Source organism: Oncorhynchus gorbuscha, linkage group LG03 (assembly GCF_021184085.1).
Source record: "Oncorhynchus gorbuscha isolate QuinsamMale2020 ecotype Even-year linkage group LG03, OgorEven_v1.0, whole genome shotgun sequence".
NCBI classification, from domain to species: Eukaryota; Metazoa; Chordata; class Actinopteri; order Salmoniformes; family Salmonidae; genus Oncorhynchus; species Oncorhynchus gorbuscha.
In genome coordinates this window covers 62258852-62283271 of record NC_060175.1, presented here as the reverse complement: position 1 = coordinate 62283271, position 24420 = coordinate 62258852, and the positions used below count along the sequence as shown (strand labels likewise).

Sequence of the window (24420 nt, the reverse complement as noted above, 5' to 3'; positions counted from 1 at the left end):
AGCGGACAGTTTAGGAGGCAGCTCTGTGCTCACAACGCTGCTTGCTTTTTCTGAGACATGTGCAAAGGGCTAATTATAATCATCATCTTAAAAATAGTTCATTTTATAATGCACAATTTCTTTAGTGTACGGTATCAAGCCCTTTCAAGGCAAGATACATTATATATACAGAAGTATGTGGACACCCCCTCAAAATTAGTGGATTCGGCTATTGCAGCTACACCCGGTGCTGACAGGTGTATACAATTGAGCACACGGCCATGCAATCTTCATAGACAAACATTGGCAGTAGAATGGGCCTCACTGAAGAGCTCAGTGACTTTCAACATGGCACAGTCATAGGATACCATCTTCCCAACAACTCAATATTGTCAAATTTCTGCCCTGCTAGAGCTTCCTTGGTCAACTGTAAGTGCTGTTATGTGAAGTGGAAATGTCTAGGAGCAATAATGGCGCTACCGCGAAGTGATAGACCACACAAGCTCACAGAACCTAGTGCTGAAGCGCGCGCGCATTGCGTAAAAATGATCTCTCCTTGGTTGCAACATACACTACCGAGATTCAAACTGCCTCTGGAAGCAACATCAGAACAAGAACTGTTTGTCGGGAGCGTCATGAAATGGGTTTCCGTGGCCGAGCAGCCTCACACAAGCCTAATATCACCATGCGCAATGCCAAGAGTTTGCTGGAGTGGTGTAAAGCTAGCCACCATTGGACTCTGGAGCAGTGGAAACGCATTCTCTGGAGTGACGAATCACGCTTCACCATCTGGCAGTCCGACGGACGAATCTGGGTTTGGCGGATGCCAGGAGAACACTACCTGCCCCAATGCATAGTGCCAACCATTAAGTTTGATGAAGGAGGAATAATGGTCTGGGGCTGTTTTTCATGGTTCAGGCTAGACCCCTTAGTTCCAGTGAAGGGATATCTTGATGCTACAATGACATTGTAAATTATTCTGTGCTTCCAACTTTGTGGCAACAGTTTGGGGAAGGCCCTTTCCTGTTTCAGCATGACAATGCCCCCGTGCACAAAGCGAGGACCAGTGATTGGTGTGGAAGAACTTGACTGGCCTGCACAGAGCCCTGACAACCCATCGAACACCTTTGGGTTGAATTGGAACGCCGACTGCAAGCCAGGTCTAATCGCTCAACATCAGTGCCCGACCGCACTAATGCTCTTGCAGCTGAATGGAAGGCTTTCCATCTAATAGAAAGCCTTCCCAGAAGACTGGAGGCTGTTATAGCAGCAAAGGGGGTCCAACTCCATATTAATGCCCATGATTTTGGATTGAGATATTCGACTAGCAGGTGTCCACATACAGTTGGCCCTGTAGTGTATGTAGGGAAAGAGCATTTAAAAGAGCATCAGTGCCACAGTAGAAATCAGTAGTGTCGGGCTAGGCCACATCCAAAACACATGATACAGACCCCTGAGGATGACAGAGGTGGAGGAAGAAAGGAGGAGGATATAGGAGGACAGACAGTAAGGGATGTGCTATAGCTATCTGTTGAGTCACTGAGTCAGAATGCTTCATTTGGTGTTATTTTCCCCTTCTACTCCTCATCAAGCTTTGTCCTCTAACTTTGTTCATTTGTCTAAGTGTCATCTCCATCATGCTCTCATACATACACACACATTCTCTCTCTTTCAGTCTTCCTCTCTCCCTGCCTCTCTAATCTCTTCATCGCTTGGCGGGGGTACAGGAGTGTCTCTTGAGTGGTGCCTAACAGAGGGAGCCAGATTCACATCACACCAGGAGCACAATCTTAGGCCCTGGTTGAGCAGATATTGATTTTCCAGAGGACACTTCATTATCATTCTGATCCAAGTGCACAACACATCAAAACAGTCAAGCTCCAGGTAGGGAACATTCACACAACATTGGTAGAACATTCATGCCTCGGTAAAAACAGCAGAATTACAGCTAATGGCTTTGTCTCCAGAGATAATTTTTCAGTCATTTTAATAGAGATATCTTTGTGAAAGGCTGATGACACACTACAGTGTTCAGTTATTCTGGCTATCACCTCATACTAATTTAGATGGTGTCCCTATTTACAAAGACTCCAGCTACATACGGTATAGTAAGAGGTATCAGCAAAAGAACAGTTTAGTATTTTTTTTAAACTTTAGTTTAAATGTTAGTTCATGTGCATTGTCCCAGTCAAATAAATACATTGTAAGTCGCTGTGGATAAGAGCATCTGCTAAATGACTGAAATGTAGAATGCGAGTCAGGATGAGACAGTGACTCACGTGTACACTTTGAGCACAAAGTCCCTCTCCTCTTGGAGGTCTGTGATGGTGTGAAACACGTCACTCATGGCCAGAGCAGCACAGCCATACGGTCTCCTGTACTGCACGTGGGGCGGACCCTTCTTTGAGTCATTCAACAACATACGACCTGGAGACAACATCAACAACAACGCATTAGCTCGCTATGAGGAATGATAATTCTGTTACTCCATCTCACATAGGCTTACCAGTTCGTATGACATGTGCTACAATGTACAGGTCTCTCTTCAGGTCTTTACTGCTCAGATCCTAAAAATAAAACATAAACCCACTATTAACAAGAAAATACTGAAGCTTACTCAAATCACATGGATGTGAGGCATGCGTTTATGTACACAACACATTATTTACTTACATTTGTTGCTGTTTTACCGTGGTTGCTGTTGAAAAACATATCTAAGAATAGCTCATCTAAGCTAAAATCCTATGAGCTATCATCTAAGGGTGGAGAGCTGAGAGTTACCGTGAAGAGAGCACACAGACGGTCCACCTTCTCTGGGTTCTTTGGTCCTCCACTTTTGTTCAGTCTCACCATAAACTTCTCACTGAGGAGGAAGACATATGTTACAGTACATGAATCAAGGCACACTGTTTTTCATTTACTCATTCAACCAAGTAGTCCCATTGAGATCATTCTATTTTGCGAGTGTAAGAAACCTTGAACTTCACAATGTGGTGCTGTCTGGGGGTGTAAATGGGTCACATGAGGGGAAGGCCTTGCGCTGAGTAAGGGTGACATGTTGTGGGTGTGGTGTGTGTCTACTATGCCCTCTAGCACTTGCTCGACTTGGGTTGTTTGTTTGTGTGTGTTCTGCATGTGCATGCCCTGTGTGTGTGTATGAGTTGTGTGTGTCCATCCTGTATGTTTGCTGTATGTGTACTGGAGCCCTCCCTCCAGTACCGGTTCTGCTCATTGCCACATGTATCATAGAAGTAAAATAAGATGTCCTGTGGCTCCCTCTCAAGTAACTGACCTGCTTGCTTTTGCACAAGTGCCTGTAGAGGTTGTGTTTGTGTGTCCGGTGTGTGTTTATTTAGTGTTGACCGTGCATATACCTGATCTGTTTGTTGTCACGGGTGTCGTAGAGGGAGAAGAAGACATCTGCCTCCTCGCTGATGGTGTTGTAGGTGAAACTCTTCAGGTTGATGAAGAGGTGGTGTTGCACCGGAACACGGCAACCGTCTCCATGGCGCTGACGCACGCTGTCGCCCTGAGAACGATCGGACGACGAACACTAACAAGACAGGTCCTTACTGAGGGGCAAAGCTCTGACTGCACTGCACGCATGCTACGTCTATCTACCCTTTGAAGGTTGTCACTGTGGTACACATGTTCGTGGATGCGTTTTGTCAGCTTGGTGATCGTTCACATTGAATGGATTTGTGATAGTGTTGATGGTTATTGTGATCATTCAAAATGGTGGCATGGGTTTTGTCAGTAAAGTGATGTCAAATTAGTTCTCATGCATATAGTGTATCTCCAACCATTATCTAGCTACCGCATAGCAGATTATATTGAGTTCATACCTGGTTTGTGCTTGGCTGGCCACAGTGTCTGCTGGATGCATGCTGTGGGGTACATAGAGAAGAGTGATTTTAGTTTAGTCAAACATTCTATTCATGATCAATACACTAGTTCCTCACAAAAAGCCCACACCTGTTGTATAGTACTGTGCAATAGAGGCATGAATTCTGATAAAAAGGCGCCCACCAATTTTGCCTAGAGGTTGCTTCAGTGAGCAGTATCCCCAAAATAAGTCCACATGAGGCAAAGCATGAGCCCATGGGAGAGGAGAGGAGAGGACAAAGCACATATCTCCCACACACACACACACACACACACACACACACACACACACACACACACACACACACACACACACACACACACACACACACACACACACACACACACACACACACACACACACACACACACACAAACCTCTCTGCTCCGCAAACTAAGAGATCTCTTTTACTCCCACCTGAAGAGGTGCCAAGGCCTGTGTGCCCTGCCAAAAACAAGCTCACTTTCATCGACCTAGTGAGGAGGCTTTTGGCAGGGATGAACCACACTGTTGTTTCTGGACCGAACACTTAATGCACTAACAATCTGCCTGCAAAGCCGATAAAAATGGCACAGGAATAAAAGGCGACTGCAGGGTAGTAGGAGACGCTATTAGACCAGCATATTGACCCTCCACTATTGGTCAAGACTGGGTCTCCTGTTTCCAAGACGGCCTCCCCCAAAACATGACATCTGCGTCTGAGCAGTGATTAGACTTTCCTAATTCTGGATCAGGCTGAGAAATTCTAAAATCGCCTTTTACTGGGGGTGTACACTTAGCTTACAACTCCCTAATACGTTACTACAGCTTATTCCAAATTCCAAGAGCACATTTGGGATATATCTTATTTATAGAATTGTGTCTCAACTATAGATGTGGTTAGTTTACATAACCCAGACTGTAGTATTGCAATTACAATAACCAAAACTATTGCTTTTTAAAATCCTCTCACAGGGTTGTCACAGTGCATCTAGTGAACATTCAAGTTTTGGTCACGTGTGCGCTTGTAGAGGAACACTCTCAATATGGCAGAAATGTGTGCTTAAAGAGCAGGGGGATGAACTGGTTTGAGCTACAAAAGCGGAGTTGTGCCGCACGCACACGCGCTCAAACACCCTTACTAAGAAAATGCATTACAACACACATACATTCACAAGTGTACAAGGCAGAGAAACACAAGTCATACAGCACACACAGATTCCAACATACATTTGCATAAAACACACTTGTCAGTAAATACAAAAAAATACAGTAATTCACGACCCACACACTTACATTAAAATATTACCACACAAAGGAAGAACAGTTTTAGTCAAGTACCCTGTGCCTGTAAAATAATATTCAATTCATAAATACATTATAATAATGCACATCTTGAGGGTCACTGTTCTCTTATTTCCCAGGGGTTTGGTAGGGGAAATGATGTGTATGGATTTGCATCCACACATAACACCCATATAGAATGGCCATGTATAGAATGCAACATTAATACCTCCCTATGTTGACCATACCATTTTGTAGAGTTCAGATGCACTGATATGATCCGGATCCACCATTTCAAACTCCTTTCTAGGAACAAGGTCCAGGCCAAGGTGCCTGTTGAGAGAGAGAGAGAGAGAGAGAGAGAGAGAGAGAGAGAGAGAGATGAGGAGAGAGAGAAAGAAGAGCCAGCGAGAGGTGGGAGGCAACAAATCATAACATTAACCATCATAGAACACACAAAAAGCTTTTCCTCTTATCTAAAAAAGAAAATGCCCCTTATACATCATAAATACTCTTATAAGCAAGCATAGAAGGCATGTAGGTCTTGTTCAGAAAGCTATTATTAAAGGGATACTTCAAGATTTTTGCGAAAGCCCTTTATCTACAATCTATGAGATGAACTCATTGATATTATTTATATGTCTGCGTGCAGTTTGAAGAAAGTTGCTAACTAGCGTTAGTGCAGTCGCTAACTAGCGTTAGTGCAGTCGCTAACTAGCGTTAGTGCACCTCCAGTCATTGCATCAACTCTAGTTAGCATTGGCTGGCGAAACTACAGCTAACTTCCTTCATACTGGATGCAGAGAGACTTCACGGTATCCATGAGTTCATCTGGCTTCTCGTTCAGCTGGCTCTCGTGCGTCATTGCCAAAATATCCCTTCTGTAAGCAGGGTTTGAACAAGAGCTAATTGCCTTTTATTTTACATTTAACATTTAAATGAGTCAATCACCACCTTCCGGAGACACCTGAAACCCCACCTCTTTAAGGAATACCTAGGATAGGATAAAGTAATCCTTCTCACCCCCCTCCACCCCCTTAAAATATTTAGATGCACTATTGTAAAGTGGCTGTTCCACTGGATGTCATAAGTTGAATGCTAAATGACTTAAATGTAAATGTAATTTTTGCAAGAGCATGAGCACCTGGCTTTGTCTGAAAGTGGTGGTGTATTTTTTTGTTGATAAAATAATTTGTTAATATTTTTGGGAATTGCATAAAAATAATTTCCTGCAATTTTACACTGTTTCTTCACAGGGGAATCCATATTTATGAACAGAACAACTATTTGAACATCTTGAAGAAAAATGTGGCCTTAACGGCCATGTGTATAATCTCCGCCCGGCACAGCCAGAAGACTGGCCACCACTCAGAGCCTGGTTCTTCTAGGTTTCATCCTAGGTTCCTGCCTTTCAAAGTGCTTCTACATCTGTATTTCTTGCTGTTTGGGGTTTTAGGCTGGGTTTGTGTATTGCACTTTGTGACACCTGCTGATGAAAAAAGGGCTTTATAAATACATTACATTGAAATTTGATTGACATAGGATTTGCCACAACAAATTACATTGAACATGTGTTTAATGACTAGATTACTAATCTACTCCCTCCCCTGAAAGTCCCACCCCCAATAATTAATCCTTAAGAGTCCATAATCTAATTAACATAATAAAAATATCCCATCAAAATCTGTCAGTTTAAACTAGAGATAATGTATATTTTTGTGTTTTTGCATGGGCCCGCATCTCAATCCATTACATCGGCGGTGGAAAGTGACAGAGCTACAGCGCTGTTTGTAAGAGGAGGAGACATCCTGAAATCTGTCTTCTCAAGAAAACATCTGTAGTATCTGAATGGTTTGGCCTACTGACTAATATGGCCACTATTGAGAGACGAGACTATCAGAAGCATGATGGTGTTCTCCGTTTTGCTCTACGACCACCACAAGCCCCTCGGGACTCGTCTGCCAACTTCTGTCTGTAGCATCTGAACTGTTTGGGCTAAAAAATAATTTAACCCCACTCTGGAAATGGGAGACTCTGTTTTGCTCTACAACCCGATTTGCGGGCTGTTTCCTGGTCTGACAAACAGCGCTGTAACTCTGCCACTTTCCACTGCAGACGCGACAGGCTGACATAGGAGTATGTGGTGGATTGAGATGCAGCCCATGCAAAAAAAAAAAAAACATCTCAAGCTTCAAAACTGAAGGATTTTCATGGGGATTTGAATATTATGTTAATTAGATGCAAGGGGGCGTCAATAGACTTAAGGATTAACCGATTGATGTTGGGAAAATATATGGCAACAATGCACAGTGATGTTAAATGCCTGCAGGTGCCTTTGGATTTTAAAACACCAGTGGTGCAACTAGTGCTTTCTAACTGAACCAAAAAAGTGGCATGCAGGAGGGAGGCAAAAAAACTTTCAAGTGGGACAAACCATTCATCTTGAGGGGCTGCAAAATGTAATCTGTTAATTATATAATAAATAAAGTTGACATATCCATCTTAGTACAGACTAGCTAAAAACATTACTAATCATTGAAAATGACAAATGTTCCAATGGATCATGACACTTTTCTGGTAAAAATCTGGGGATGCAGCTGCTCCATTTTCTCCATTGCTCAGGCGCCTGAGAGCCCAACTACGACCTCGCTCTCTGTAGTAGACGTAGACGTGAGTAAAACCTTTAAACAGGTTAACATTTGCAAGGCCAGACGGAATACTATGACGTGGATTGAGAGCATGCACTGAACAGCTGGCACATGTATTCTCCTATGCCTGACCCGGTCTGTAATATCAACTTGTTTCAAGCCTGTAGCACTCACATCTATAGTCCTGAAATGCTTATCATTCTGGCTCATACCAACACCATTATCCCAAAAACCCGAGACCCACTCCAATTTGCATACCGCCCCAACAGAACCACAGATGAAAGTCGGAAGTTTACATACACCGCAGTTTTTCACAATTCCTGACATTTAATCCAAGTAAAAACTTCCATGTCTTAGGTGAGTTAGGATCACCACTTTATTTTAAGAATGTGAAATATCAGAATTATAATAGAGAGAATAATTTAGTTCAGCTTTTATTTCTTTCATCACATTCCCAGTGGGCCAGAAGTTTACATACACTCAATTAGTATTTGGAAGCATTGCCTTTAAATTGTTGAAGATGGGTCAAACACTTCGGAGAGCCTTCCACAGGCTTACCACAATAAGTTGGGTGAATTTTGGCCCATTCCTCCTCACAGAGCTGGTGTAACTAAGTCAGGTCTGTCGGCCTCCTTGCTCCCACACGCTTTTTCAGTTCTGCCCACACATTTTCTATAGGATTGAGGTCGGAGCTTTGTGATGACCACTCCAATACCTTGACTTTGTTGTCCTTAAGCCATTTTGCCACAACTTTGCAAGTATGCTCGGGGTCATTGTCCATTTGGAAGACCCATTTGCGACCTGACTGATGTCTTGAGATGTTGCTTCAATATATCCACAATTTTTCTTTCTCGTGATGCCATCTATTTGTGAAGTGCACCAGCCCCTCCTTCAGCAAAGCACCCCCACAACATGCTGCTGCCACCTCCGTGCTTCATGGTTGGGATGGTGTTCTTCAGCTTGGCAAGCCTCCCCCTTTTTCCTCCAAACCTAACGATGGTAATTATGGCCAAACAGTTCTATTTTTGTTTCATCAGACAAGAGGACATTTCTCCAAAAAGTACAATCTTTGTCCCCATGTGCAGTTGCAAACTGTAGTCTGGCTTTTTTATGGTGGTTTTGGAGCAGTGGCTTCTTCCATGCTGAGCGACCTTTCAGGTTATGTCGATATAGGACTCGTTTTACTGTGGATATAGATACTTGTGTACCGATTTCCTCCAGTATCTTCACATGGTCCTTTGCTGTTGTTCTGGGATTGATTTGCACTTTTCACACCAAAGTACGTTAATATCTAGGAAACAGAACTCGTCTCCTTCCTGAGTGGTATGATGGCTGCGTGGTCCCATGGGGTTTATACTTGCGTACTATTGTTTGTACAGATGAACGTGGTACCTTCAGGCGCATGGAAATTGCTCCCAAAGATGAGCCAGACTTGTGGAGGTCTACAATTTTTATTCTGAGGTCTTAGCTGATTTCTTTTGATTTTCCTAGGATGTCAAGCAAAGAGGCACAGAGTTTGAAGGTAGGCCTTGAAATACATCCACATGTACACCTCCAATTGACTCAAATTATGTCAGTTAGCCTACCAGAAGCTTCTAAAGCCATGACATCATTTTCTGGAATTTTCCAAGCTGTTTAAAGGCACAGTCAACTTAGTGTATGTAAACTTCTGACCCACTGGAATTGTGATACGGTGAATTATAAGCTAAATAATCTGTCTGTAAACGATTGTTGGAAAAATTACTTGTGTCATTCACAAAGTAGATGTCCTAACCGACTTGCCAAAACTATAGATTGTTAATAAGAAATTTGTGTAGTGGTTGAAAAACGAGTTTTAAACTTCCGACTGTATACTCAACCTTTCAAAAGTTTGGGGTCACTTAGAAATGTCCTTGTTTTTGAAAGAAAAGCGCTTTTGTCCATTAAATTAACAACAAATTGATCAGAAGTACGGTGTAGACATGTTGTAAATGATTATTTTTTTATGGAATATGTACATAGGCGTACAGAGGCACATTATCAGCAACTATCACTCCTGTGTTCCAATAGCACGTTGTGTTAGCTAATCCAAGTTTATAATTTTAAAAGACTAATTGATCATTAGAAAACCCTTTTACAAATATGATAGCACGGCTGAAAACTGTTGTGCTGATTTAAAGAAGCATTAAAATGAGATCTTCAGTTTCTTGGTCATTTCTCGCATGGAATAGCCTTAATTTCTTAGAACAGGCATCGACTGACGAGTTACAGAATTAAGGTCTTTGTTTCTGGCCATTTTGAGTCTGTAATCGAACCCACAAATGCTGAGGCTTCAGATACTAAACTAGTCTAAAGAAGGTCAGTTTTATTGCGTCTTTAAATCAGCACAACAGTTTTCAGCTGTGCTAACATACAGTGGGGCAAAAAAGTATTTAGTCAGCCACCAATTGTGCAAGTTCTCCAACTTAAAAAGATGAGAGGCCTGTAATTTTAATCATAGGTACACTTCAACTATGACAGACAAATGAGAAAAGAAAATCCAGAAAATCACATTGTAGGATTTTTTATTTATTTATTTGCAAATTATGGTGGAAAATAAGTATTTGGTCAATAACAAAATTTTATCTCAATACTTTGTTATATACCCTTTGTTGGCAATGACAGAGGTCAAACATTTTCTGTAAGTCTTCACAAGGTTTTCACACACTGTTGCTGGTATTTTTGCTCATTCCTCCATGCAGATCTCCTCTAGAGCAGTGATGTTATGGGGCTGTTTTGGGGCTGTTGCTGGGCAACATGGACTTTCAACTCCCTCCACTTTCTATGGGGTTGAGATTTGGAGACTGGCTAGGCCACTCCAGGACCTTGAAATGCTTCTTACGAAACCACTTCTTCGTTGCCCGGGCGGTGTGTTTGGGATCATTGTCATGCTGAAAGACCCAGCCACGTTTCATCTTCAAGGAGGTTTTCACTCAAAATCTCACGATACATGGCCCCATTTATTCTTTCCTTTACGCGGATCAGATAGAAAACTGAGGATGGACCAACAACATTGCAGTTAGTCCACAATACTAACATAAATTACAGTGAAAAGAAGGACGCCGGTATAGAATTAAAATATTCCAAAACAAGCATCCTGTTTGCAATAAGGCACTAAAGTAAAACTGCAAAAAATGTGGCCTGAATTCAAAGCATTACGTTTGGGGCAAATTCTACACACAATGCGGTGGCCACATAATTTTATGGGTATGTTTGTGATCGTCAAGGACTAGGGATTCTTTTTAGGAAAAAAAAAGAATGTAAAGAGAGCTAAGCACAGGCAACATCCTACAGGAAAACCTGGTTTAGTCTGCTTTCCAACAGACACTGGAAGACAAATTTACCGTTTAGCAGGACAAGAACCTAAAACACAAGGCCAAATATACACTGGGGTGCCTTACCAAGATGACATTGAATGTCCTGGAGTGGCCTAGTTACGGTTTTGACTGAAATTGGTTTGAAAATCTATGGCAAGACTTAAAAATGGATGTCAACTTGGCAGAGCTGGATGAATTTTTAACAAGTAATGTGCAAATATTGTACAATCCAGGTGTGCAAAGCTCTTAGAGGCATACCCAGAAAGACTCACAGCTGTTCTAACATGTATTGATTCAAGGGTGTGAATACTAATTGAAATGAGATATCTCTATTTCATTTTCAATTCAATACACGTGCTAAAATAAAAATATGTTTTCACTTTGTCATTATGGGATATTGTGTGTAAATGGGTGAGGAAAAACAATTTTGTTAAGGCTGTAACACAACAAAAAGTTGAATAAGTCAAGGGGTATGAATACTTCAGCCACACAGTAAGTCAAATGTTTGGACACACCCACTCATCCAAGGGTTTTTATTTATTTTGACTGTTTTCTACATTGTAAAATAATAGTAAAGACATCAAAACTATGAAATAACACATATGGAATCATGTAGTGACCAAAAAAAAGTTTTAAAATCAAAATATATTTTAGATTCTTTAAAGTGTTGCCCGGATGACAGCTTTGCACACTCTTGGCATTCTCTCAATCAGCTTCACCTCGAATGCTTTTCCAACAGTCTTGAAGGAGTCCTCACATATACTGCTGGGTTGGCTGCTTTTCCCTCACTACGCAGTACAACTCATCCCAAAACATCTCAATTGAGTTGAGGTTGTGTGATTGTGGAGGCCAGATAATCTGATGAAGCACTCCATCACTCTCCTTCTTGGTCAAATAGTCCTTACACAGCCTGGAGGTGTGTTGGGTCATTGTCCAAAGGACAGATTTCCACCGGTCTAATGTCCACTGCTCGTGTTTCTTGGCCCAGGCAAGTTTTTTCTTACTATTGGTGTCCTTTTGTAGTGGTTTCTTTGCAGCAATTCAACCATGAAGGTCTGATACACGCAGTCTTCTCTGAACAGTTGATGTTGAGATGTGTCTGTTACTTGAACTCTGTGAAGCATTTATTTGGGCTGCAATCTGAGGTGCAGTTACCTCTAATGAAAGTATCCTCTGCAGTAGAGGTAACTCTGGGTCTTCCTTTCCTGTGGTGGTCCTCAAGAGAGCCAGTTCAAGATGATAGCGGGATGAACAGGCCGTGGCTCAGGTCCTTGATGATGTTCTTGGACTTCCTGTGACACTGGGTGCTGTAGATGTGCTGTAGGGCAGGCAGTGTGCCCCCAGTGATGCGTTAGACTATGCACTCTGGAGAGCCCGACAGGATGCATCTGTAGAAGTTTGTGAGGGTCTTAGGGGCCAAGCCAAATTTCTCCAGCCTCCTGAGGTTGAAGAGTGCACCTTCATCACCATGCCGTCTGTGTGAAGGGACCAATTCAGGTTGTCAGTGATATCCACGTAGATGAACTTGAAGCTTTGGCTCTCTCCACTGCGGCCCCATCAATGTGGATTGGGGTGTGTTTTTTGCCCTCTCCTGTAGTCCACGATCAGCTCCTTCATTTTGTTGACATTGAGGAAGTGGTTATTTTCCTAGCACCACTCCACCGGGGCTCTCACCTCCTCCTTGTAGGCGGTCTGATCATTGTTGGTAATCATGCCTACCACGGTCGTTGTCAGCAACCTTGATGATTGAGTTGGAGACATGGGTGGCCATGCAGTCATGGGTGCACAGGAAGTACAGGAGGGGGCTGAGCACGCACCCCTATGGTGCCCCCGTGTTGAGGATCAGCATGGCAGAGTGGTTGTTGCCTATCTTCATCACTTGGGGTCATCCCATCAGGAAGTCCAGGACGCAGTTGCACACAGAGGGGTTCAGTCCCAGGGCCCTGAGCTCAGTGATGAGTTTGGGAGGGCACTATGGTGCTGAAGGCTGAGCTGTAGTCTATTAACAGCATTCTTACATAGGTATCTCTCTCCTCCAGGTTGGATAGGGCAGTGCAATGGCAATTGCTTAATCAGTGGATCTGTTGGGGCGATATGCAAATTGTAGTGGGTCTAGGGTGTCGGGTAAGGTGGTGGTGATATAGTCCTTAACTAGCCTCAAAGCACTTCATGATCGTTGTTCTGCCCCTGAACAAGGCAGTTAACCCACTTTTCCTAGGCCGTCATTGTAAATAAGAATGTGTTCCTAACTGACATGCCTAGTTAACTAAAGGTCAAATAAAAAATAATAAAAATGACAGAAGTGAGTGCTACGGGACAATAGTAATTTAGTTCAGTTACCTTCAATTTATTGGGTACAGGAACAATGGTTGACATCTTGAAGCAAGTGGGGACAACAGATGGTGATATGGAGAGATTGAATATTTCTTTTAAAAAACTCAGCTTGTCAGCACTTGCTCTGAGAAGACATCTGGGCTGATGGCCTTGCGAGGTTTAACACCCTTAAATACCTTACTCACGTCGGCCATGGAGAATGAGAGCACAGTCCTGGAAGCAGGTGAAGGTGTTTAACTCGTCCGGGAGCGAGGTGTCGGTGTCCGCAACGTGGCTGGCATTCCCTTTATAATCTGTGATTGTCTGGAGTCCCTGCCACATACACTGAGTGTACAAAACATTAAAGATACCTGCTCTTTCCATGACAGACTAACCAGGTGGATCCTGGTGAAAGCTATGATCTCTTATTGATGTCACTTGTTAAATACACTCCAATCAGTGTAGATGAAGGGGATAAGACAGGTTAAAGGATTTTTAAGCCTTGTGACAAATGAGACATTGATTGTGTTTGTGTGCCATTCAGAGGGTGAATGGGCAAGACAAAATATTTAAGTGGGTTGAGGTTGCCAGGCACACCGGTTTGTGTCAAGAACTGCAACACTGCTGGGTTTTTCAAGCTCAACAGTTTCCCATGTGTATCAAGAATGGTCTACCACCCAAAAATTCAGCCAATTTGAAAATCCAGCCAACTTGGAAATCCAGCCAACTTGACACAACTTTCAGAAGCATTGGAGTCGACATGGGCCAGCATCCCTGTGAAATGATTTCGACACCTTGTAGAGTTCATGTACAACCGAATTTAGGCTGTTGAGGGTAAAGGGGGGGTGTAGGACTCAAAACTTAGGAAGGTGTCCTTAATGTTTTGTACACTCAGCGCAAGTCCCATTTTGCCTCTGATTGCCTTACAGAGGTCGTAGCTGGTCTGTTTGTACACGTCCATGTTCCCAGTCACATTGCCATGGTTAAATGTGGTAATTTGGGCTTTAATTTTAGCTTGAATGCTGCCCTCCATACAAGTTTTTTGGTTTGGATAAGTATCGAATCGTCACAGTGGGAACAACATCCTCTATGCCCTTCCCGAGTCAGTGTATACATCGATACTATTCTCTGAGGCGACCCGGAATATTTCCCAGTCCGCGTGATCAAAACAATCTTGAAGCATAGATTCCGATTGATCAGATTAACGATGAACAATCCTTACCACGGGAGGTGTATTCTGCCTATAGGTGGGGAGGAGCAGAACGGAGGCGGGATCTGATTTGACAAAGGGAGAGCGAGGGAGGGCCTTGTAATCAAGGTATATTAGTCATATTTTTTTTTAACAAATCCAAGGGGGGTGAATACTTATGATACCCACTGTATAGATTATCTAGGAATCGCTTTGTATAAACAAATCTGCTAAATGACCGTGTCAATACATTACATCTACATTATGTTCTGTAGCAGGATACAGTATTACAAATGCACACACAAACATGATATGGGCCCTGGCCCATGCGCTACACTACATCAACTCACTCGTTGCCCCAGTCCAAGCGCACGGTTATGTGGCGTTTGATCTCTCTGGTCTGGTCCTGGGCCAGGTGACCCTGGATGAGCTGCCGGCGCAGGTCAATGAGCTCATTCATCACATGACGCAGCTTGTGGAACAGGTCCACCTTGTGCTTCTGTGGGGATCACACACACAACAATATGATCAAAACATACATGTAACATAACACATTGGCTCTTGGACATTCCCACAATACAGTATGTTTATATTGATCTGGACTCTGACGTTTCTACGTCAGTATCTCTATTCTTATGAGAGTTCCCTGGTCTGCTATGGAAGTAACAGCAACTCCAGCTCCAGGCACCCTCATGATTCAATCCATGGTTTTAAATAGACTTCCATTATGAAACACACAACTAAGCAACTAGCTGCTGTTCGGTTGCAAGTGTTCCTCCTGACAGTAGTAGAAGGTCAGGGTTATGAGACTGTAATGAGTGTTAATGAAACACACTAGAATGGCTGTGTCATTAAATAATTATGCAGGAATTATACAGCTATAATGGAAAATGGGTGTTCGGTGAAACCTGTTTCTCTGTTAACAAACAACCAACAAGGGTCTTTCTTTTCTACTGGAGGCTACATAGTTACCACATGAGTTCCACTGATAGAGCTAAAGTACCAGCACAATTAATTATACAAATAAAAATATATGTCCTACTCAGTCCTTACAGGGTTTCATCAGCAAATGTAGTTTTTCTCCATGATCAAGGACAGCACTTTTAATTGAAGCATTTTATATTCCTCCCATTGGCCTGACAAGCCCACACTACCTCCCCGTTTAGTTTAGATAAGTGCAAAGTTTAACCACATTTACAACATTCATGGACATTTAATTAGGGTAAACATTCCATGTTCTCAACCTGCTGGTGGCTGTAGGAAAACAACGATTTTAGTCAGAGCCGATTAGGCCTCTCGGTCGGCTGTTCTGTGAGGCCTAATTATGTACATTACAACAGATACACACTAATTCAAAGGCCATCACTCCCTGAGGTACTGCGATGCATTCTAATTGCAATATGCCTTGAGCGCAAAACATTACATGAAAACAAATAAAATGTGTAAACATCTAGCCCAGGGGTGTCAAACATATGGCGTGGGGGCCAGATCTGACCCGCGAGGAGGTCTAATCTGGCCCGCGAGTTATAAATAATATTCCAAGAATATAAATACTTGCAAATGACTCAAATCAAATCCAAACTGTGTAGAAATGATAATGGACCTACATTAATGGACCTACATTATCAGTGTCCAGCTCACTAATAATCACCGAAATGAAAGCTAGAAAGTCAAGGAGCATAAAAATTCCAAGAACGATGGATAGAGGACCATTTTTATACTATATAAATATATATATCTCGCGGAAATATAACCAATTTTCAGTGCAGCCCTACGGACCTCGAAGAACGAATGCGGCACCCGGGGAAAATGAGTTTGACACCCCTGATTTAGCCAAAGATACATCCTGTTTTTATGGATGGTAAACGTGGTGACTAGCTACACTGGCTACAACACAGCGGGGCAGAGTGAGTGCCCGAAATGAGAAGTGTTAAATCAGTGGTTCGAATTTGTTGTGCTTGACAGGAAGTTACATCACCACAGTCCCGCCCTAGGCTCCTTGGTTGCTCTGAGCATGAGCAGTCCTCAGTGATAGGTTATGTAAAAAGTCGCTGGCAGCCAAGCTCGGCAAAATCTCCCTCCCTCTGCTCAGGTCAAACCTCAGCTATGTATATCCTCCTGCCCCTTCCACACTTAGCAGGATTAGGGTTTATTTAGGTCTCCATAAACATTTATACAGTGGGAGGGTGATGATGATGCTGGCTGAATGTACAATACTGCATTGAGTTTTAAGATGACTGTATAATAGCCCATAACATAAACATTATCCAGGGACAGATCAGTGTTCCTTAGCCATCTCCTCTGACTGTCATGTCATGAATGGCATGCCAACGATAGACGAGTTGGCTACGGCACAGAGAGATCTGGGACCAGGTTAGGCAAAGAAGTATAGTAATGGCAGAGTTACATTCTGTGAAATTGCCTATGATAGCTATCTACTACGACATTATTTATAGACAATAACTATTTTGGGAGATACATAGGCAGGATAAGACGATGAAGAGTGGAATTACAGCCTATATGACACGCTATGGGGAATCATGGGAAGGGGATGTATATACAGTATGTTCAACCCCAATGGTTTTTGCTATCCCCCAGTCTTTTGCAAATAGACATGGCTTTTTCAGCTATTGAATGAGGTGAACACTGCATACTGCAGGTAAAAATGTATCTCATCAAATCTTTTGAGCTAAGTATGTAACGCAGGGGTGGGTGCAGCTCCTGTCCTCTTTCCCTTTCTGATCAACCACTCTTCTAACCCTGTACGTTGCATTTAAATGGAGTCTGTGTGAGGCGATACTGACCACGTAGAGTTGCTTCCACAGCACGCCCCATTCCTGCAGGGTGGAGGTGGTCTCAGTGATAATGGGATCTTCCAGAGGCACCACCGTCTCACACAGCCTAGGGTGAGACACACACAGTTATAGAAACAGAGTCAGACACTCGAAAACCTAAAACTGACAGAGACATATCTGCCGACAGTACAAATAGAGAAACACAAAAACACAATTGAACGAACCAACACACACACACACACACACTTTGATCACTGCCCTGTGCTGGCACTGTCATGACTTAACTCTTTCATGATGGAAAAACCATATTTCACTCAATTGTGAAATTAGGATTATAAAGATCACTAGAGCAAAACTACAACGGACGATTTATATTTCAGAGTACCAACCATGAGACTAAATGAAAGACAAGAGAAAGACCTTAAGCAGGAGAAAAGGAGAAGATAGCCAGGTTATGTTGTGAAATGTGGTTCTCTGCACTCTGGCTTTGGATTCTATAATGGATTCTATAATGTATTGCATACATTTGTTCTATAGAGAATGTGTCTAGTTAAAAACACAAGACAGTCCATCCATTACATAACATAACAAGCCAGAATGATACTCTGTAGCTCTGATGCACTGGGAGAACCTGTAGGTGTTTTCATATCATTAACCAGACTAAACTGCAATGCACATTTCCCAAATTCAACCCTTTGAGCAGGGAAGTGTAATAATGACAATTTCCAAGTCTGCACCTGTTTTAGAAGCAAACGAGAGCTCTCTGAATGTGTGTTATAAGTGCACAGGAGGGTGGTGATATAACACTATGAACGATCCTCCCAGTCCACACTGTCACTGATCCCTGCCTGCAGATCTAATCTCCATCAACACTGGCTGATATAAGAGCTTGCCTGCCTTCCTTTGTCTTTGCACTGCCCTCTCTCTGCTTCCACTGCCATGAACAGCTTGTGTGCCTTAAACAGCAGCACAACTCGGATGACCACTGGTGTCGTGTGTGTCCGTGGGAGAGTAGTGTGTGTGTGTGTGTGTGTGTGTGTGTGTGTGTGTGTGTGTGTGTGTGTGTGTGTGTGTGTGTGTGTGTGTGTGTGTGTGTGTGTGTGTGTGTGTGTGTGTGTGTGTGTGTGTGTGTGTGTGTGTGTGTGTGTGTGTGTGTGTGTGTGTGTGTGTAAGCATGCTTCACTGGCAGAGCAGACCTAATGCCGTTTAGCTACAGATCCTCACAGATCAGTGATGAGGGAAACGAGGCAACAGAAATGGGTGGGACATGCACACACCACCCATTGTTGATTAATAAATCTTACCCAATGGCAGCTCTACAATATGTTGTGGAAAAGATAGAGCTTCCTTTGGCTTCCATTAACCAGTGATTCTCCACCTTATATCTGAAATTATTGGCACCCTTGATAAAGCTGAGCAAAAAAAGACTGTATAAAATAAATACAAATATTGAGCTGTTGTATGCAACGACAAAAAAAAACAAAAAGGGAAATTATACAATTTCTCAGAGAAAGAATGTTTTTTTTTTAAATCTCGAAAAGATAAGGGGTTTTTCCAAAAACATTTCTGAGATTGGAGAACACATTGGGAGGGATCTTAGACAATTCCTCCATACAGAATCTTTCCAGATCCTTGATGTCCTTCGTCTGTACATTTTGCAAGGGTCATCACAGTCTCCGGACTTAAACCCCATTGAAAACCTGTGGTTTGAATTGAATGGGGCAGTCCATAAGTACAGACGACATCAAGGATCTGGAAAGATTCTGTATGGAGCAATGGTCTAAGATCCCTCCCAATGTGTTCTCCAATCTCATAAAACATTTAGGAAAAAGGCTCAGTGCTTTTATCCTCGCAAGGGGAGGGTGCTGGAGTATTGAACAGAGGGGTGCCAATAACTTTGACCCTCATCTTTTTTAGTTTCAACAAAATCTCTTTCTCTGAGCAATTGTCGTAAAACAATATAATTTTCCCATTGTTTTTGCAGACAATATAGCTCAGTATTTGTATTATTCACTTGATATAGTAGTTTTTGCTCATCATTATCACGGGTGGCAATAATTTTCAAACCTGAATGTATCTGGATGTCAAATTTGTAAGTCGCTCTGGATAAGAGCGTCTGCTAAATGACTTAAATGTAAATGTAATGTATCTCTGACAAACTGGTCTCATATGATTTAACAGGAAGAGACTCACCCTCTGTTGGTGACTGTGGATTTCTTCAGGTGCACATAGTTGGTTGGGAATATACCCTGATGGATGGAAAGGGCAGAAGTAGAAGAGAAAAATGTGGCGAGGTGCTGCAACTGAAGACCGTAGTCCTGTGCTCTGCATGCATGTAAACAGTATTTCCCACATGCTGCATGTTTGTGTCCCTGTGTTGTACATGATATGCATTGGTCAACTGTAATGTGGAGCAGTAGTTAGAGGAGCGGAGTTCTTGACAGACCAAAAACTACTGTAGCAACAAGCTACGCTTAGATTGTGGCTATTTTAATACTGCTCTAACTCTCTGACACACACAAACTGAATATGCAGCAGCTCAGCCCCAATTGTCGCTTCGCTGGGAAGGGCATGAGAGACAGAACAGTGCCAACTGCCACCCTTGCAGTTCCTCTCTCTGGCTCTAATCTGCCAGATGTGATGAATTGGGCACAGTGAGCACAGTTAATTGTGGCAGCTCAGGGAGAGTATGAGGGCAAGTGAGGGAGCGTGGGAGGAAGAGTACATAAAAATTGAGGCATATTGGTGGGGGACTGTAACTAGCTGATGAGAGTAGTGAGAGCAGAACGGGCATTGGCATCCCATAAGGCCTCTAGCTATCTGGCAGGATTGTGAGGAGTTTTAGTGTGTCTTTCTGGAACAGTATGTTACCTGACAACTCAATCTGACTGACCTTTTATTTCAGCTTGACTCAGAAGAATGATGAGGCAGCAGAGGTATTGTCTATCACTGTCATGACATTGAAGAGGAGTAAAACCACATACAGATCTGGGACCAGGGCCAGACTAAGGTATCACAGGTCCTTCACTGGTTTCACAGCTTATTAAGATACTAACTGAATGAGGCCTCCCGAGTGACACAGTGGTCTCAGGCACTGGGGCTGTATCACAACCGGCCGTGTTCGGGAGTCCCATAGGTGGCGCACGATCGGCCCAGCATCGTTCAGATTATGGGTGGGTTGCCCCGGGGGGGGGGGCTTTACTTGGCTCATTGTGCTCTAGTGGATCCTTGTTGTGTGCCAGACGCATGACTCGCCCTTCGCCTTCCCGAGCCCGTTTGGGAGTTGCAACGAAGAGACAAAATTGAAATTGTGAAGAAAAAGGGGGTTTTGAATGTTTTTTATGAAAAGCTACTCAGTGATTGGTATCATGTGTCAGACATTTTGATTTGGAACATGAAGCCGAAAAAACAGGTACAGTTATAAACATGGTTTACTGAACAATTGATTGGATCGGAAGTGGATGCGTCAGTAATATATATTAACCATGAACTGCAGTGCAGAACAGATCGATGGCAGCAGCTATAGTGGAACATTGCCTGGAGGTGCTGGACCTATTTAGTTCAAACATAGTGTACGTACACATCCAACAAACTTCCACAGGTGCAGGCAGGTACTAATAATACCATAGAAAAATGAAGATGAATGCCTGCACACTTTGTAATCGAATCCAAATCGAAAGGAAACCCTGTTTGTCATTTCGTGATGTATTGTTGCATTTCTGTGCATCTTATTGTACCTTTTGGAGACAGTGTGTTAATGGAGCACTACCTAGAGGTGAGGGTTTGCCAGTTTACATGGAACTGCATGTCAAAACAGCAGCCTGAGCAGGCTCTCTGGAGGGAATGTACTAGCAGGAGATGCCTGATAGTGGGTGGGTGGATGGATGGGTCGGTGTCTCTCGCTCTCAACACAAATGGCGTCATGCTTTTTATCTTAGATGCAAGTACCAACATATTCTCCCATTGCACTCATCTCATTGGAAGCAAGATGAAGTGTACAGTAAACACAGTGCCACATTGTAGGCCTCTGTGTGAGCGGTAGAAATAATTTTTAACACAGATGATCCATCAGTATGTATGTGTGGGTGTGGAAGGTGAACTGATAAAATAAATGGTGTAACTCTTATTGTATATGTACCGCTACTCATCCAATACAACGCCTCCAGAAATCCAAAGTGTGCATCGTATTCTCTGCCACACAGAGAGGAGAGAAAATATGGTAGATTGCACCTAACACATACTAATTGCGGTGCCCAAACATGACAACACTAAGAAAAGTAAGCATGCTGAGGTTGAGGTTTGCATGATCAATCACTTTGCTGTGAATAAATAGCTTCAAACAAACAGTGGCTGATAGCTGCCTGGTCAAACAGGACCACTCTCAATAATAGCGGCAATACAAGCAGTGAATGTAAAGTGTGATTCTAAAAGAAAAAGGCTGCTGTGTTTACCTTGATTGAAGGCTTCTTGGTGGAAAACCCTCTGTACCAACCTAAAGAGAAACCAAAGATTCATAGTCCCTGTTCAGCTGGTTGATATGTCCACACACACACACAAACACACACACACACACACACACACACACACACACACACACACACACACACACACACACACACACACACACACACACACACACACACACACACACACACACACACACACACACACACACACACACACACACACACACCAAAGTGCTTTTTTTAGCTGAAGGTAAAGTGAGTATACTATACTATACAATGTTATTCTCTATAAACTGTTATTCAGCAGCTCTTACCTTCACTCTTCTCCAGGATCTGCACCGTCTCTCCTATCTCCAGGACAAGGGCCTGACATACTGAGCCCCGGAAGTTACAAATAACTGAGAAAAAATAAAAAGGGTAAACATTATAAACTTCATGAAGTTATGTCTGTTTCTGTTATAGCCAACGTGTGTTTTTTATGATATTGTTTATTCAGTGAATAGAGATTACTCAAAGACTCAAAGCTCTGCTCATCATTACATCCCTTTCCTGTAAACAGAAACAGTCAAGTGCCCAGCCTAAGGATGAGATACTCTGTCCTTGGCTTTATCCTTGTGTTACTTTCCACGAGGTGCATCCCTCCCCATCAGTCATGTTTTCAAACAGCATGTGGTTTGGTTTGTCGCCGAGCTGTTAACAGCTTTTTTTTTTTAATAAGCCGTTTCCTGCAAACAGTCCTCGCAAAGGAGCCCCAGCTCAACCAACTGGAAACAGGCCCCCCTCCCTGAAGTGTGTAGGCATTTTAAAAAGGCAATTGATTCTTAAGCAGTCCTGATTTTAATACAATGTAAAGTTAAGTCTCCAAATATGGACCCTACACATAGCACACATTCTGCTGGCTAAACAGTAGGGGTAAACGCTCCTCCATCATATCTGTGCATAAATCTTCAATGTTGAACTGAACTGTGTGCTGTCTGTGTGTTCTCACTGCAGCATAAATTCAACCAATGCCCTTTAAAGTATGCAGAGTACTGCTGGCTGAATCAAATACTGTGACTCAGAGAACATGATTAAGGCTGCATTAGCGCCATCTTCAGGGGACCCGTACTATAGAGTACTACCTTTATTACCTCTTAAATGGTGCATCAGTCGAGGAGCAGAGTAACTTAACAGCAGAACAGAGATGTAATGTCTACAGGCCTCAGTACAAGGCAAACTTGTTTGGCGACGACAGGGCTCCATTCACGATTCCAAAACCCACAAATAGTGGCCCTTGGAGGAGAGTTCTGTGTGAGTCATTATGCTAATGACCCAGTCAGGGGACCCAATGAGTGGGGGGAGGGGAGAAGGGAGAGGCCAGAGCACTTGTTCGGTTTGTGGGAAACGAGCACTTAGTTCCTCTGCTACGGTAGCTATGGCAACAGATCATCTATAAAACTGTAGGGCTTTCTTCACTGTATAACTGCTGCAGGGATCTGGGCATTTTAAAAAGGCAGGAATATAGATGTGCTGCTGCTGCGCACAGGGTCCAAATCACAAGCACAGGGCATAGATCAGATGGAGAGAGAGAGAGAGAGAGAGATGGAGCGAGATAATCTAAACATATAACCATCTAAGTGACAAGAGAGAAAGACTTGAAGAGGGATCTTCTTGTCACCTTCTCTAACTCTGCGACAGGTCTATTACCAACCTGGCCTAAACATTCTCTACTTCAAAGTCCTTGTCTTTTAATGTCCCCTAGTTCATGTAAGTTGCTTAATTACACTGGAACCATTATGAGACCCTCAGCAGAGTGCCCATGTCAGAACAAGATGGGACTGTTTCACTGGAGATTGTGGTTCTATTTCACAGGCTCTGTTGACACTGCTCTTTACTTGGATTTGAAATATTCCCTTGCTGAAATGTGGATCCATGTTTTATCACTATTCCCCATATTGTGCCTCAAAAGTAATGCACTATTTAGTATCTTCAATTACATCACGATTCCTCATATTGTGCCTCAAAAGTAATGCACTATATAGTATCTTCAATTGCATCACCATTCCCCATGTTGGGCCTCAAAAGTAATGCACTATATAGTATATTCAATTACATCACTATTCCCCATGTTGTGCCTCAAAAGTAATGCACTATATAGGGAATTGGGTGTCATTTGAGATGCAAACTCAGAAACAAACAAGCAAATCTGCATTACTAAAAAGTACTGAACTCACTTCCTTTTCCATCTATAAATCACAGGCCTACTGGGGTGGTGCCCATCACCACCCCAACAGTATAGTTACTGTACAATGCAGCAATACAGGGAGTGACTGTAACAACAACAGTTGAGTTCAGAGTTCAGATTCAAACTGAAAATGTTGATGTGCGAGTACATTAGGGTGTGTGATAAATGAGACCTGGCAGAAGCAAGGCATTTCCACAATCAACAACCGGTGTGAGTAAAATAGTAGCCAACAGTGAACGGTAATGGCAGTGTCCACTCATCGGAAAACACAAACCAAGACAGAAATGTACAGTAAAAGTAGTGAAGTGAGAGAGTAATATCT

The 24420-nt window shown here is 42.8% G+C and overlaps 1 protein-coding gene across 5 annotated transcripts in view; it reads right to left on the bottom strand.

The window, feature by feature from the left end:
* Positions 1-24420, bottom strand: part of LOC124031673 (dedicator of cytokinesis protein 3-like) — a 70764-nt gene that overhangs the window by 39317 nt on the left and 7027 nt on the right. For 3 of the 5 annotated variants that reach the window (XM_046343208.1, XM_046343209.1, XM_046343210.1), the window contains exons 2-12: positions 22189-22272; positions 21860-21900; positions 19602-19657; positions 17418-17514; positions 14964-15112; positions 5377-5461; positions 3825-3866; positions 3354-3532; positions 2761-2842; positions 2486-2546; positions 2259-2406 (exon numbers count right to left, since the gene is read on the bottom strand). In XM_046343208.1, the coding sequence (XP_046199164.1) occupies positions 2259-2406; positions 2486-2546; positions 2761-2842; positions 3354-3532; positions 3825-3866; positions 5377-5461; positions 14964-15112; positions 17418-17514; positions 19602-19657; positions 21860-21900; positions 22189-22272 (1024 nt within the window). Of the gene's footprint in view, positions 1-2258; positions 2407-2485; positions 2547-2760; positions 2843-3353; positions 3533-3824; positions 3867-5376; positions 5462-5922; positions 5980-14963; positions 15113-17417; positions 17515-19601; positions 19658-21859; positions 21901-22188; positions 22273-24420 lie in introns of those variants that run through there. The other 2 variants (XM_046343211.1, XM_046343212.1) reach the window with 2 other exon arrangements.